The sequence below is a fragment of the Plectropomus leopardus genome, chromosome 18 (genome assembly GCF_008729295.1).
Source record: "Plectropomus leopardus isolate mb chromosome 18, YSFRI_Pleo_2.0, whole genome shotgun sequence".
Lineage (NCBI taxonomy): Eukaryota > Metazoa > Chordata > Actinopteri > Perciformes > Serranidae > Plectropomus > Plectropomus leopardus.
Window position 1 is genome coordinate 25,526,992 of NC_056480.1, and position 14,665 is coordinate 25,541,656.

Sequence of the window (14,665 nt, forward strand, 5' to 3'; positions counted from 1 at the left end):
ACACCTAATTTTTCTTGTTTTAGAAGTTTATTCATAATTGCTCTGAAGATAAGCTGACTCTTGTAAAGCCAAATACAGCACTATGCTTTGCATGGTTGCTGTGTGTACCACTAGCCACTTAATGGGACTTTTCATATATTTGCAGTGTTTTGGAATTTTTGAGCAGAGCTGCTGGTGCCCTTCTGTCAGTGCAGCGGGTCCACTTTGTCCGGCTCAAGTTGGTGAGAATATATTGAGTCACTGCTCTCAACATATGAGCCTCCGTCTGGAGGAGAACATTTGTTTTCCCAACAATAATTAACAGTGTGCCATGGTGGCTTTGCAAACAAATAAAGAAATGGCTAAATGAGCACAGTGTGCCTTACTGAAATGATTAATACCAGCAAGAAGTATGGATAAAATATTATACAGTATCTGCCAGTTTAGATGATTGTGTTGAAGTTAAAGGTGAGGAATAAACAGCAACTACATTCATATTACCTGAAGTTGGCAGACACTTTTCTCTCAAGCAACTGACATTTCCCCCCGATATATACAGCATGGGCATCAGGTTACAATCAGCTGCATTTTATCTATGAATTGTTAATACTTTGGCATTTCAAAGTGGTTGAAAAAAACAACAGCAAAAAAAAAAAACAAAACAATGCAGCATTCTCTGTTTGCTCAAAGCCACAACCAAAGTCTTTGAAGCAGAAACAGCTTTAACTAAAAGGCACCTACTGAAGGAAGTTTGCACATTGCCAGAGCTGCCGTCCTATTTGAAATTGAAATAATGTGTCTGTTTTTGTCAGAAACACGCCTGTTTTTGTCACAAAACTCTGGGGATCATTCCATCCCAATCTATTTAAAAGTTGTCTCTATTATACAGTACCTATTGCAGGCTGGAATAAACAAGCGTGGTCATGAATATTGAATGATAGGGATCTCGACAGGAGGACAAAAAGTAAAAGCATGTAGCTATGATTGTGCAGGCAGCCTCAGCTGTCGAGTAAAATACTCTCTTTGAGTATAAAAACATGAAGACAGTCAAAACCTGTGCGGGATGACACACTCAACTGTCTCTACTGGTTTAGTTCATACACAGATTATTTTACTCTACAACATAAGGCCTTAAAGTAGCATTGTGCAAGATCTGGACATCATTTTAGTTTAAAGCATTCAAAAAATGAACTAAAGCTATCAATAGAGGGTGAAGACATAACACCTTTGACATTATGTCCAAGATGTCTATGTATTGTATTGCAGAGAAATCCACTGCTATGCAGCTGGGGACATGCCGTCCCCTCTGTAATAACACATCCTGGCCTGAGAGGCAACAGAGAGTCACTGTAGCCTCTAGTGAGCCGCATGAGAGGATGAAGAAGTCAGACGTCATCACAGAGGACACAGAAACTTAGCCTAACATTAGCTTTTTGTTTCTGGTGATATAATTTACACTTCAAAACACAGAAGTGGAGTGGAGTTCATCTGTGAAGATTATCACACTAAACAAAACGTGTAAGTATCATAAACTTGTGTTCGTCACAGGGCTTATTTTTGGCAAATGGCCAATTATTGGGGCTGATATTAGGCCAAATTTTTCAGTCTTTTTACTACCCACTAGAGCCACAATTGCAAATGCTGAATGGGTAAAGGCAAATCATTCTTTTTCTTGATTTTACACCTAAAAGAGTAATTTCAGGAAATTAAACAACATCTGTGAATTGTCGACTAATAAATGACATACATATTGGTTTCAAATATAAAACATGACGTCAAAAACTGGGAAAAAAACCAACGCAAAACAATGTATAGACAGCATGCAATGTTCATTATTTCAGCAAAATCCACACAAGATATGAAGCTTCTCGCCCAGCCAGAACTATAAGTGGAAAGTGAACTTTGTGTTGTGGCTGCAGAGTTTTAATCTTATTGCCTTCAGGGCAGAGTTTTCAATGCTTTAAGACTCAGAGCAGCAGTATCATGAAACTCTGGCAGGAAAGAACTGAAAAGGTGGGGCTAATTAAAAATAATGAGCTGTGTGGGTCGTACCAGCTGTATAAGACACTGATATCATGAACTTTTATCAGGTTTAATACAAAGGTTATTTCAGATCAGCGCTACAAGTTTGAGTTCACCATTGAGACCCAGCACAGATGAGAAAATGTTTAAATCTTCAGAAAGTTCACTCTCATTTGTCTCTAAAATGCCATTAGGAATCTAGTTTCTTTCTGCATATGAAATAACAATTAAATGTGATTTTTTAAAAATACATACATTATTATATTCCTATGCAGTGGTGGCCAATATATCAAATATACTAAATGTATCCATGGCTTGTTTAACATGGAATATATACAATGACTATATCATGAACATTGATTGGATTGATTTTTATTTATTTCGAACATGTAAAAAGGAAATAAAGAAAATATTGCACAAAAGCAGGCTGACAGTAATAATTACAAACAATGAATAACATAAAGCAAAAGAAATGTCTAAATACAAAATGATTCGCTTCACATATTCAAAAAAAAGGGAGAAGAAGTGAAAACTTCCATCCACCCCTTCCCCATAAGTCACTGAATTTTAATTAACTAGCTTCCTTATTCAAATTCAGTGTGAATCAAACATGCTGGATGGAAATGTTATTAATATTAAAAAGGAGGAAAATATGTGGAGTACAATGTTCTTTTAGCTTCTCATGTGATACTCTGTGTAAATTTTTTTATAATATTTCTGCAGGGACCTAAGTCTCTGCTACAGAGTTTAGTGACTTTACCTTGACATGTTTTTAATGACTTAATGTAACTCACATCATCTGTATGATATAAATTATAGCTCTTGTAACTCAGTTTCTCAATACTGATTTTATAGCGCATGTCTTTTCTTTATATTATCACCCACTCAACAGTGAACCTATAATGTTTTCTCCTATGGAAAAAAAAAAGTATAATAATCCAGAGAGGGAAAGTGTATGCATGGTAAATGTACTGCATTTATATGAGGCTTTCTTCCAAAGTGCTGCAATAATTTGCCTCTAATTCAACTAGTCACACACACACTATTAAACCCATGGTGGAAAGCTATAACACAATGCACCGGGCTAACCATCAGAGACAACCGAGGCGCATGGACACTTTGACATGTGGACAGGAGGAGCCAGCCGACATCCTCATGTGCATCCTGCCCGAAAACCATCCAAAAAATGGTCGGACTTTGTTTGTCAGTTGCTTCTAAGAGGTTTTACTGCATTAGGAGTTTGAAAAATATCTGAACTGACGTGCCAGATGGTTTGTTACAGAAAACCATCTGAGAAGCCATCATTTGAAAGTGTTTGAAATAAGGGCAGGCACTTTCAAAAAGTACTTGGCAGGTGATTGGATGAACCATCTGTCTATCACAGTTTATTGACACTTTTCACACGCTCTTAGGCCACAGTCAATGCATGCCACAAGTCTACTTCATAATGCAGTGGAAAACACAGATATAAATGTTGTGGGGTACGAAGAGGACACTGACAGCACATGGAGAGATGAGACAGAGCAGCACCATGTAAACACTGCAGTGAAGCCAGCCGCTTGAAAAATAGAAGATAAGAAATAACCAAACATGTCCTAATATGATTTAACATTTAATGTTTTTAATCACATGAAAAGAAATAAATACAAATATTTTTTTTATTTAAATTTAATTTTTAATTAAAAAAAAAACTAAAATCTAAATTTTTACAATAGTTTTTTTTGTTTACAGTTATTTATTTATTAAAACTAAATACATACATACATTTAAATATACATACATAAAAAAGAAGAATAAAAGTTTCCATATTAGATTTGCTCCCTGCATTTAGTTGTGGTTAGGGAAATGTCATGTTTTGGCTGAAAATAACACAATCACCACTTGAAAATCTGTGATTTTTATGAATTTTTAAATCTATCTTTTTTGTTATTTATTAATTTATTTATTTTTAAACAATATTTTTTAATTTAAAAAATACAATACTTAAAAAAATATTTTTTAAATACATACATAAATAAAAATATATGCATTTTGAAATAGTTTCAATTTTAAGGTTTACTCTCTGCATTTGGTTGTGGCTCTGTCCTCGCTGGAAATAACAACAAAGGGTAGCTACAGAACAACTGCTGTTGGAGCCTAAAAACCTGCTGGAAAATCACAACTGGTTGTACTGTTTGTTGGCCTTGAACTGGTCTACAGCTTGGCAGGCGTCTCGCCTAGGTGTCACTCCATCCACCATCTCCTCCACCTCCTGACGACACAGTCAGCTCATATACTACATCACGTTAGAGATGCTGATATGCTATGGAAAAACAAATATAATTTATATGTTGTTTGAAGGTGTGTACAATGCCAACATCTTCATCTGTGACTGGGCTGCAGCACTGTGCCTGATGCACCAGCGTTAGCAGAGCAGGTACTAGATACCCTGATTAGTTTTCAGCACAAGCCATTTGCCATTAGTGTTAACCGAGTCCTCCTCCCGTCTTGATGGAGACTCTCTAGGTGCTGTCCACTCGTATTGGACAACACTGCCTGGTATTAAGGACCATATTAAACTTTAACAATGGCATGTTATTGCCATTTATTAGAGCAGCTCCTCTATAATTGAGTTACAAGCGAGCTGAGAGGAGAAACATGCTCGGCTTATAAATCACAGCGGCACAGTGAAAAATCATTCTTTTCTTTGGGTGTCTGATGTGAGGAAAAAAAAATGGAAATGGAGAACAGACTGTGCTGATGGTGCGATTGAAGCTATTATAATATCTGATTTGTTTGTATTGATATACTGTTCACTCAAAATATCTTGGAGAGCACAATAGCGCGACGATACTGCAACAGTGTTTCCAAATGCTGAACTGGATTAGTGTGAAAGTGAGAGGGGGGGGGGGGGACAGCCCCTAAGTGAGTCTTTCATTTGTATGCCAGTGGATGGCTGAGAGGCGTGTTGTTAAAAGATAAGGACTGGCCTCTGAGGCCACTGAAGACTAACAGAGGGCCTGGCACTGCATGTTACAACAGCAGTATCACAGCCGCTCCACTGTGCTCTACAATACCACTGTAACAGATAGGATGCCACTGACACCCAGAGCAGGCTTTTCAGGCGCTGGATTTGTTCCCTGCACACTCCACTAAATCCAAATGAGTTCAACAACACGCCGTCCTCACATTATGAACTTTTGCAGGGAGCTACGCATGCTGCGTGGCCCCATGCTAAAACCCAAAAGGTGTCAAATGCAAACAACAAAGCGAGAAAATTAAGCAAATCAAAAGAAGAAGAAAAGCCTTGTTGTTCCCAGATGACTTCAGTACGATACCATCTGTTCAAAGAGAGAAGTCTCGCCTCCACACAGCTGTGCCGCACACTCCTCTTAACTTCTCAACAATGAAAGCAAAATAAGACCCCGCGATATTGTTCAAAGAAAACAAATAATCCAGCATCTGTAACTCTCGGTCATCTGTCTTGCTCTGGAAATTCCTCAAAGCGGCGTGTCATTTATTCGGCTCCTCCTGCCAGCATATTTCAGAACGCTGAACAGGCTGGAATTTGCCGGAGTTTTTTTTTTTTTTCCCGCTGCAGGGTTAGAAATGCTACTCAAGCTATCAGATTGAGGATGCCAAAAAGTTGGCCCATGCATCAAGTTGAAGTATCACTACCCTGTGTTACACTTGACAAATGTCTTAGCTTTCCCCCACTGTTATTTTACCACCGTTGGGTTTGATCTTGGCGGAGTTTTAAATAAGGCGTATTCACACCTGCCAAGTGTTCTCAGGGGAATTCATGTCATTAATGAATTAGCCCTGCAGAAACATCTGCACCGGAGAATTTAACATCTCTGCCTCTGATGCAGCGCGCTGTACTCGTCTGTTCCCACTTCTCCTGTGCACAGTCATGCAGGCAAACTCTGCCCGGTGGAAGTAAATGGAGGACTTTTATAATATAGGAGGCAATATAAAGGGATGACAATATATGGGATTCCGAAAGCTAATCATTTCTTTGTTTCTGATAGCCAGTATGTTATTATTGTCATGGTTTTCATTCCCGTTTTTTAAGACCTGTAAGATAAAAAAACTAAAAGCTGATGTATAGTTGTACGAAGGCGCTACACAAGTGGCCTACACCACCGTGATCATTTATACTTGTGTAGTTGTGTGTCTGTGATGCTGCATTTATTTATGGCGCTAATTGGCACTGGGGTTTCTTTGCTATTGTTTTTAATTTCTTTTAAGTGCAGTAAAGTTGGATTTGCTAAGCATACATCATAGATATATTGAGAAAGTCTGGATACAGCTATGGAGGCGGGGCCTCTTTCATCCTATGACAGTTGCTGATTGGCACATGAAGCAAAAAAGTTCTTTTTTCTGGGTATAGAATACTCGGATCTACGGGCCCATGAGGCTTGTGCACGATAGACTTATGGCGTCCGTGTGCCCGAGCTGGTAACTTCCACCGGCGGAGCGACAAACTTCCAGTTTAGCGCCTCGCTAGCAGGAATGGTGCTCTAAAAAATTTAATCTGTTGGCTCTTTTAGACTTTCCAAATGTTATCCAACTGAATGACTTCAATCTAGATAGTGAAATGAGTCATTTCGCAGGGGTTTTGATGCTCACAAAAAAGTATCCATTGATTTACAGGTGTCTGTTTCCCAATGTCAGTCAATCGGACGAAGTCTCTCTGGGTCCGTGGGCATCATGTGACAGACCAAGACGGCACAATTCTACCAGCCTGTCGCACCTTTTGGGGGCTTGGCTTACAGACATAAAACAAAGAGATTTGTACCATGAGTATCTGTACAAATGTTCATAGCAACATATGAAATAATTTTTGAAATATTTTAGACTGACCCGCGAACCAACATTGACATCTCTAAAGCCATACATCATCACTAATACGAATGGAGAGAAAAAAAAAGTGCTATAAAACAGCATATTAACTATAATTAAATATTAAAATAATACTGGTTTTTATTACAGAAATGTCAGATAATAAACAGATAATATTTTAAAGGGATAGTAATTAATCTTAATCATTTGTTACAAATCAGGGGTTTTGTCCCATGTGCAAATGTTTCAGTCTCATCTCCATGACTTCTCTCCCCTGCCACACCAGTTGGATGCAGCATCTTTATTGCTGTATCTGAAATACTTTCCTAACCATTACACCCAATTTAGATTAAAACTGCTATGAGGAAAGGGCCATAGAGAACACGATTCAATTAACAACGCTTGGCTCTCAGAAGGGCTGGACATGAGGAGAGGGTTGTTTTTTTTTGTTTTTTGTTTTTTTTTTAATGCCCCAACACTCAGCGAGGAGCCACAGCGCTCAGAGCAGATTACTGTATCTGGAGGATTTAACATAAACAATACCAGCCCACGTGCATTGCACATTTCTTGGTCTTGTCACCCAGAGGAATTAAGCTTCTGTGTGAACAAAAACAAATAGATATAGCTCCAGATTTCGCATGAAGACAAAGTTGTGCTATTTTGATTAGCGCCTTTAGATTTCACATTGGCACACACTGAAATAGCACAAAAAAAGATTACATGTTTCTGAAAATTACGTCATGTTTAATTGTCCTCCAATGGGATTAGCAGCAGGTAAAACAGCGCTCTCAATACACCTAATGAATTACATGAAATGAGATTTGGCTGTAATCAAAGGAACCATTCAAGACTGATGGGGGCTGCCAAGACTGGATCACGGGATAATAACATTTCTGTGATTTTGTTTGGCAACAATTGGATTCACAGTAATTGGATACAAACAGGAGCTTTAACAGAGGTAGATTATGTAAACTGAAAAGCATCCAGCCGTGCATCATCATCACGACAAAAACCACCAAGATGTAACCCAGGTCTGGTGCTTTTAGTCTGAACAAGAGAGAGGGAGAGAACGCCTCCAGCTAAACAAATGTTTTGGCCCGTGGCGATGCCGCGCAGCAAAGAACGATGGGAACATGCATATGAGCAAATGTTAAGCGCTGATAAATGAAGGTGACAAATGTGAAAAAAAACATCTCTTTGTCATTCCATTGATGAATACAAGTGCCTATTTGTCAGCCAACACTTGTCCTGGGATGGTGATGGATTCGGATAACACCGAGTCAAACTCATTCAGCCCTTAATTTGCAGCGATGTGGTTACATTTATCATCCGGCAGATGTTGGGGGTCTTTTTTTTCCCTCCAACCAGATACACAGGTGCAGGTGTCGGGGGATGCAGTTTACAACTGTGACAATGATGGGAAACAGCTGGTCCAGGAGTCATTCTCTACGACCTCCACACATTTGAATAGCAACCTCTGAATAAACCTGTCAGATGTGGTTAGGTATGGGCTGCTGGGGCAATTTTCCAACGCAGGCCACCTCCTCTCTGCTTCTATCTGCTAAATATGCAATGTTGATGCTGGAATCTCTGGGGGAGCTTGCCTCGACAGTGCGGCTGGAGACTCTCTTGGCAAATGCACAAAGACTCTGACTCTAAGCCTAATATATTCATCTCTGGCAGCTGTTGATATTACAGCCAGGTTCCCATAAGACTGTGCAGGTAAGCTACAAGAGTGAATCACAATACTGGCTACTAGAACAAATTCACACTGTTTATGCTAACACCTCATGTAGCAGGATGCCACCTCTCCCTACCATGGACCCAGTTTGATTTTTTTAGGGTGGATGGGGGATCTTTAGGGGGAGATTGAAGGTCAATAGCATATCCCATATAGAGGTGGTATTTATTTTCTGAAAGTGAGGAACCTGACGATTAACTTGGGGGCTTAGGGGGGTATAGGGGCGTGGAACAATATGCTGGAAATACATGATGACTATTTACATGCTCAATTATGACTCATAAGTTGTTGCTACAATCTTTGGGTTGGTAGCATTTGTTACACTGATTTGATGTGGAATTTAACACTAAAGAATTGAAAAAACCTCTAAAAAAATTCAGTGAAAATACCACATTTAGAGACCAAGACCTTGAGGAACACTTTTGCAAATTCCATGCTTGGATTGCCATACACCCTCTAAATGTCTGAGGTCTCTTGTTTGTGATTATGTTATTCAGCCTCCTTCCAGACAAGGTAGAATGACGTGATTGGTACCAATGGATGCCTTAGGTTCCTTCTTCCAAATAGAGAAGCACGGTATTGGATTTTTTGCTGATATCCAATATGTTGCCATAAAACAACTTGCTGAAAACCTATCAATACGTCCACTTTTTCCCCACCAAATTTGAGTGAGTATCAAGTCTCTTCTGTGTGTAATTAACATCAGATTATGCATGATGGCCCCAACAGCAGATGGAGGCATTAAATGCAGTGTTTCTTAATATTAATTTATTGTGCAAAATAAGAAAAAGCATTATGAATATTGGCCGATACTGATGACGTGCCGATATTATCAGCATGTTGGCAGATTCTGATTGTTCATTTTAAATCCATTATTAGCTGATACTGATGGCGTGCTGACATTATTGTGCATCCCTAGTTTCATTTGATACACATAGCCACTGTTGCTTTAAAAATTTAGTCTATAAAATACAAATATTGGTCCATGACCCCAGAAAGTATAATGTTGCCATTGTGGATGAGCCAAAACTCAAACACTTTGTTTTGTTATCCAATATTTGTTTCTATTTTGTCAAATTGGCACCATTAAAAGTATGCCGGATTATAAATTAGTAATAATGAAAAAAGTGCACATCAGACTGAATATCACTTTTTAAAAAAAGATACGAATCATGTGTCTGTTTTCAAGTCTGTTAGTCTCAGTATATGATGTTTGACACAAAATGCAGCAATACGTTGCTTCAGGTTTAATAGTACCTTATTTGCCTCAATGAGCTGTGTGTCACAAGGACTGCTGCAGCAACAGCACCTGACTGTGATGATGAGTTCCCCAAAAAAGCAGCAGGACAATCAATAGCTTACTTTTTGTGGCTCAGAATCAGCTTTGTTGTCCAAGTATGTGTGCATATACAAGAAATCTGACTCTGGGATTTGCTCTGCTTTTAAACCACTCAAATAGAAATGGATCAAAAACAACAAAGTCTGGCAATTACATATGGGTAATGGATGTTTTTATAACTCCAGAATGCAACTGTAAGCACCGCCAATTCTGTCCTAATACTGTAAATATTAAGGGAGCATGCAGGATTTGCAGGATTGGCAGTCTGCCACGATTAAAATATTTGGACTGTTCATTAGTAGAACTATTGGATTATTGATACCATTTGGTTATTTGCCCTACACTCGTAGAGTGCAGAGCACACTCTGGGCACAGATGGAGCAGCAGAACGTCAGGCCCAGCGAAAGTAAAACTTAACTGTTCATTGCAATGGGTCTAAAAGTTTGCTTTCACTCGCCCTCTGCAGCAGCTGCTCCTACATATATCATACATCAATCTCATTTTCTCTGACCACATTAGCAATTATCCAACCTGTGACTCAAATTTCACAAACTGCTGCTGAGGAAAAAGGGAGCTCATGATCCGCCTGCATTGTGTTCTAGGGGGTGTGAATCTATCAGTAATCAATCAATCAGTAATCAGTAATATCAATTCTTGGGGTCACGATTTGATTCAGAATCGATTCTCGATTCACAACGATTTCAATTCAAAATCGATTCCCAATTTAAAATATAGGAGCTGTAATTTCAGGATCTACTCAGGTGTTTTGCCAGTGGCACATTATGTTATGAAAGCAAAGTGTGTATGAAATAATGGAGGTTTTAATATGTACAAGCTTTTTTGTTGCAGAAAACCCAAGTGTTGGGAATCAGGAACATTGTAATTATTATAGTTAAAAAAATGGACATACTTTTCCAAAAAGAAGTCACATTGTTTTTTATCCCATTATATGTGCCACTCTACAAAGCAGCTCCTATCTGTGATGATGCAGAGGGCCACATCACACTCCTGACACTTCAGAGAGGGTCCTGATTCTCCTGCCTGCTCTGCCTGCAGTGAACACAGAGTTTACATCCATATGAGGACCTCCTGCTTGTTAGACTGTCCCCTGATTTACCCTTGTCTCATTATTATTATTATAGGGGCTACCAGCGTTACTTAATGCATGAGGTGCTACCAATAACACAGAGCGATAGATACAGTAGGAATAGGCCAATCACAGTGCAGTTTGCTTCAGATGACGTGTGGCATATGTAAGCAGATACAAGGCCAAAACAAACCTCTGACCTCTCCAAAGGAACTATGGGAAACCAATATGCCATTTAGCACTGATGCTAATGTACTTTTATCATCGAAATATGGAAAAAATATGGACGGAAGACACCCAATATCATCATCTATCATAATGGATTTAATGAACAAGGTCCCGTAAAAACACCCAAACTCCAGGGCTGCATAGAGAGGCTTCTAAAAGAGCTACGATGCATCAGAATCATCCCTCTGAATGGCACAGCCAGCAGTTTTCACTGGCGAAAAAAGTGATCCGACAAATGGTCTAAAAATTATTAAAACTTTCTAAATGATAAATAAACAAACATTTTAGAGGGTTAAGAATATAATCGATGTTTAGCAAAAACCTCCACATATCGAGAGGGGACATGATTGTCTATTTGCCAGCCTATTGTGACCCCGGAACTGTTGAGTTTAATATACCCCAAAGTTTAATATTATGAAGGTAAAGTATGGGTCCCCAACATTGAGAAGCTGTCAGATGCTAATTTGCATATGTTGGACAATTTGCATAATTTGCATACAACTGCATAACCACATATATTGAATATACTTCAGCAGCTGCTTTGCAATTTTGGACATCATCTAGGTAGTTTTTGGAGTTATTGAGGATGCTGAATCCATTTCTTATATTTCAAAATTTAAAATGGTTTATAAATTGTATAATTTTCATAAACAGATGAATAAAACAATGCAGGGAGTTTACATTTGAATTCACAGACCATCACTGAGTTGATGTGCAATTTGTAAATGTTGGTATGAAACTTATCGATGTGTTTACTCTGATAATGCTAAAGTTAGCACTTCTTGCTCCATGAGCCGGCATTACTGTTTTGAAAGCAGCATCCTACATGTTATGTCATGTTACAGAGTTTCATTATACTCACATATTCTCCATATGTGTCCTGAACTATGGGCGGAGCCGCCCGGTATCCGGGGGTTGGTGGGGCGCCTCTGGCTCTCTGAACCCCCCTCCCTCTGGAAGATGGAGCACGGCTAGGCAGGGCTCCTCTGGGGGCTGCTCCTCGGGGCACGGCCGCATGCAGGGGAGGAACTCCTCCTCGAGTCCTGACACAAGACACAAACATCCGCTCAGGTTTAGACGAAAGAGAAACTAAAATACATTGTTATCAGCTTTTTGTGATCAATTCAGTGAATTATTGGAGGGAGAAATGAACATGCGTACACAGTTTAGATGGATCAGGTGATATACAGTGTCTCTTCTTTCGCCACAACATGTTCATATCGTTTCAAACCATTAAAAGATACTATTACGGGGATAGTGTTATAAATCATCAATATGAGACGTCCACTGCATCCCAGGTCTTTATGATGAGGTGCTGGAATTTATTATGTTTGGAGTCAAGCTGCCTCGTCTCCTTGCACTCCAGTTGGTGATTTCCTCCATCGGTCCAGAATGACTTGGTGCAAACCGAAGCGATGAATTTGACACATTCAGCGGCAGGTTATATGTGTAGGTGGAGACGGAGGAGCAGCGAAGGTGGCGGCCAAGCTCCTCCAGTCGAGAAAAAAGTGAGTCACGTCCATTACTCAAAACACAGCAGTCTTGTGGCTGAATTGCTTTCCTGTCTATTAAGGAAAATGCAGGTGACAAAACTGCTGTTCCTGCCTGTTTTGGTGATGGATGTTTTCTTGAAATAAAGCCTTTTTTCCAAAGACACGGGATGAAGGAATTAAGATAAAAAAAAAGGAAATGACCTTGAGATAAGTACTTTCCTTAGTAGCAAAATTAGTAAAAAGCACAAAAATTAACTTTAAATTAGTAAAAAAATAAATAAATAGATAAAATAAAAGAAAAAAAAATAAAATAAACTAACTAAATAACTAAAATGCAAAACATCACTTGGAGAAAGTGCTTTAAAATGTATAAAGAATTCTGTTACATAATATATATGTAATTATGATAATTACATATATATTCCCGCCCTAGACTTGATATTTTATCCATAGAAATTCTCAAGTCTCATTTCTTGCAGTTTGTTGGATATTTCTTGCCAAGTTGCTTGTTTCCTTTTTTCCATGTTTTCAAAGAAATCGCACCAATTTGCTCAGGCTTCAAAGCTTCAAATACCTGTGGAAGGCATCTGAACGCAGCACAACAAAAAGTGATGTCGCTGCAGGTTTCAAAGGGTTAAAACAGAACCCAGAGTCTAACCTGCACTGTAATCAAGATGGAGGCAAAGTCAAGCTGGAAATCAAAGGCGGTCTGACCTTGTGGTGTGGTAACATGTTGTTTGAGCGTTTTAGACCGACTGAGCTTTCTTTTAAAAGCAGTTAACTGATCTGAAGCGGCTGCAGAAAAACCACCAAGGTTGCTCTGCGGGTCATTTTCTTTCTATGCTTTCCATTTCTCCATTATGATTGGTCACAGATTTGGGGCAGGAGGAGACGAAAAAAAGAAGAAGTCTTAATTTTCTGGCTAACAGGGACAGCTGAGGATGTTTACTTGATAAAAATTGGACCACCCTCAAGTAGAAGAATGAAAGCGCTGAGAGCCAACTAACAGCAGGACTTCTCCTCAAGCAACAGTTCCAAAGTCAAAGTGGTGACAGAGTGACAGAGCGTCCATACAGTGTCATTGTGTCAATCAAAAGTAAGGACGTGTGAATATGCAGAAAAACTGCATGCGACTTCCTGTTCAGGAGCCTCTGGGACTTGTGTCTTATCAAACCCGAATTAAGCATGGCAAATTCTAATTACAGTTTAATTCAAAACACAGCCAATTATATTCTGACTCAGAGCAACACAAACGGCGCGTCTCGGTGACCTTGTTTATCTCGAAAATCTGATGAAAGAAGTGCGTTTTCTTTTATAAACACAAAGAACAAACAGCATGACTCTTTGCGTTTTCTAAAGCTTGCTGTCGACACACAGAGCCTTTAAGTTTTCTGATGGCCGTGAGTATTTTTTATTTGTAGTCTTGTGAGGTCTCGGAGGAGCTGGAATTAGCGTGGGTTCGCAGGGATAGTAGAAAGGAGAGAACATTTGCATATAAAGGCTTTTATGCTAATGTGGCTATGCTTTTTTAATGTTTATGGACACCAGACATTGCATCACTGTGTACTACCAGACACTATTTACTATCAGTTTTGTTTTTGCATTAAAGGTTCGTGCTCATTTAATGGCCGCACTGACTCTATTTCAGCACAGGAGTCGCAGCTAAAATATGGCAACATGACATAGAACAAACTCTAGGAAATGCACCAAGTGCAAACAACCTAAATCACAAGCCGTGTTTGAGCAGCACTCCTCTTGAATTGACATGTATGTCTCCAAACAGAAGTTGAATCAGGAGGCTCTAGTTCAGGGACACTCAATGTCCTTTGCTTGGGAGCCACTTTTGAAAAATGAAAGGAGGCCAGGGGCCACTTGCAGAAGCCCCATTCATGTTTCTAGAATTTTAGGACAGTTCTAGGATTTTAGAACATTTCTCTAATTTTAGAACATTT

At 39.1% G+C, this 14,665-nt stretch overlaps 1 protein-coding gene across 1 annotated transcript in view; it reads right to left on the minus strand.

Moving 5' to 3' along the window:
- khdrbs3 (KH domain containing, RNA binding, signal transduction associated 3) overlaps positions 1–14,665 on the minus strand; it is a 134,282-nt gene that overhangs the window by 27,770 nt on the left and 91,847 nt on the right. The window contains exon 6 of the mRNA XM_042507091.1: positions 12,083–12,263. Coding sequence (XP_042363025.1) covers positions 12,083–12,263 — 181 coding nt within the window. The remainder of the gene's footprint in view (positions 1–12,082; positions 12,264–14,665) is intronic.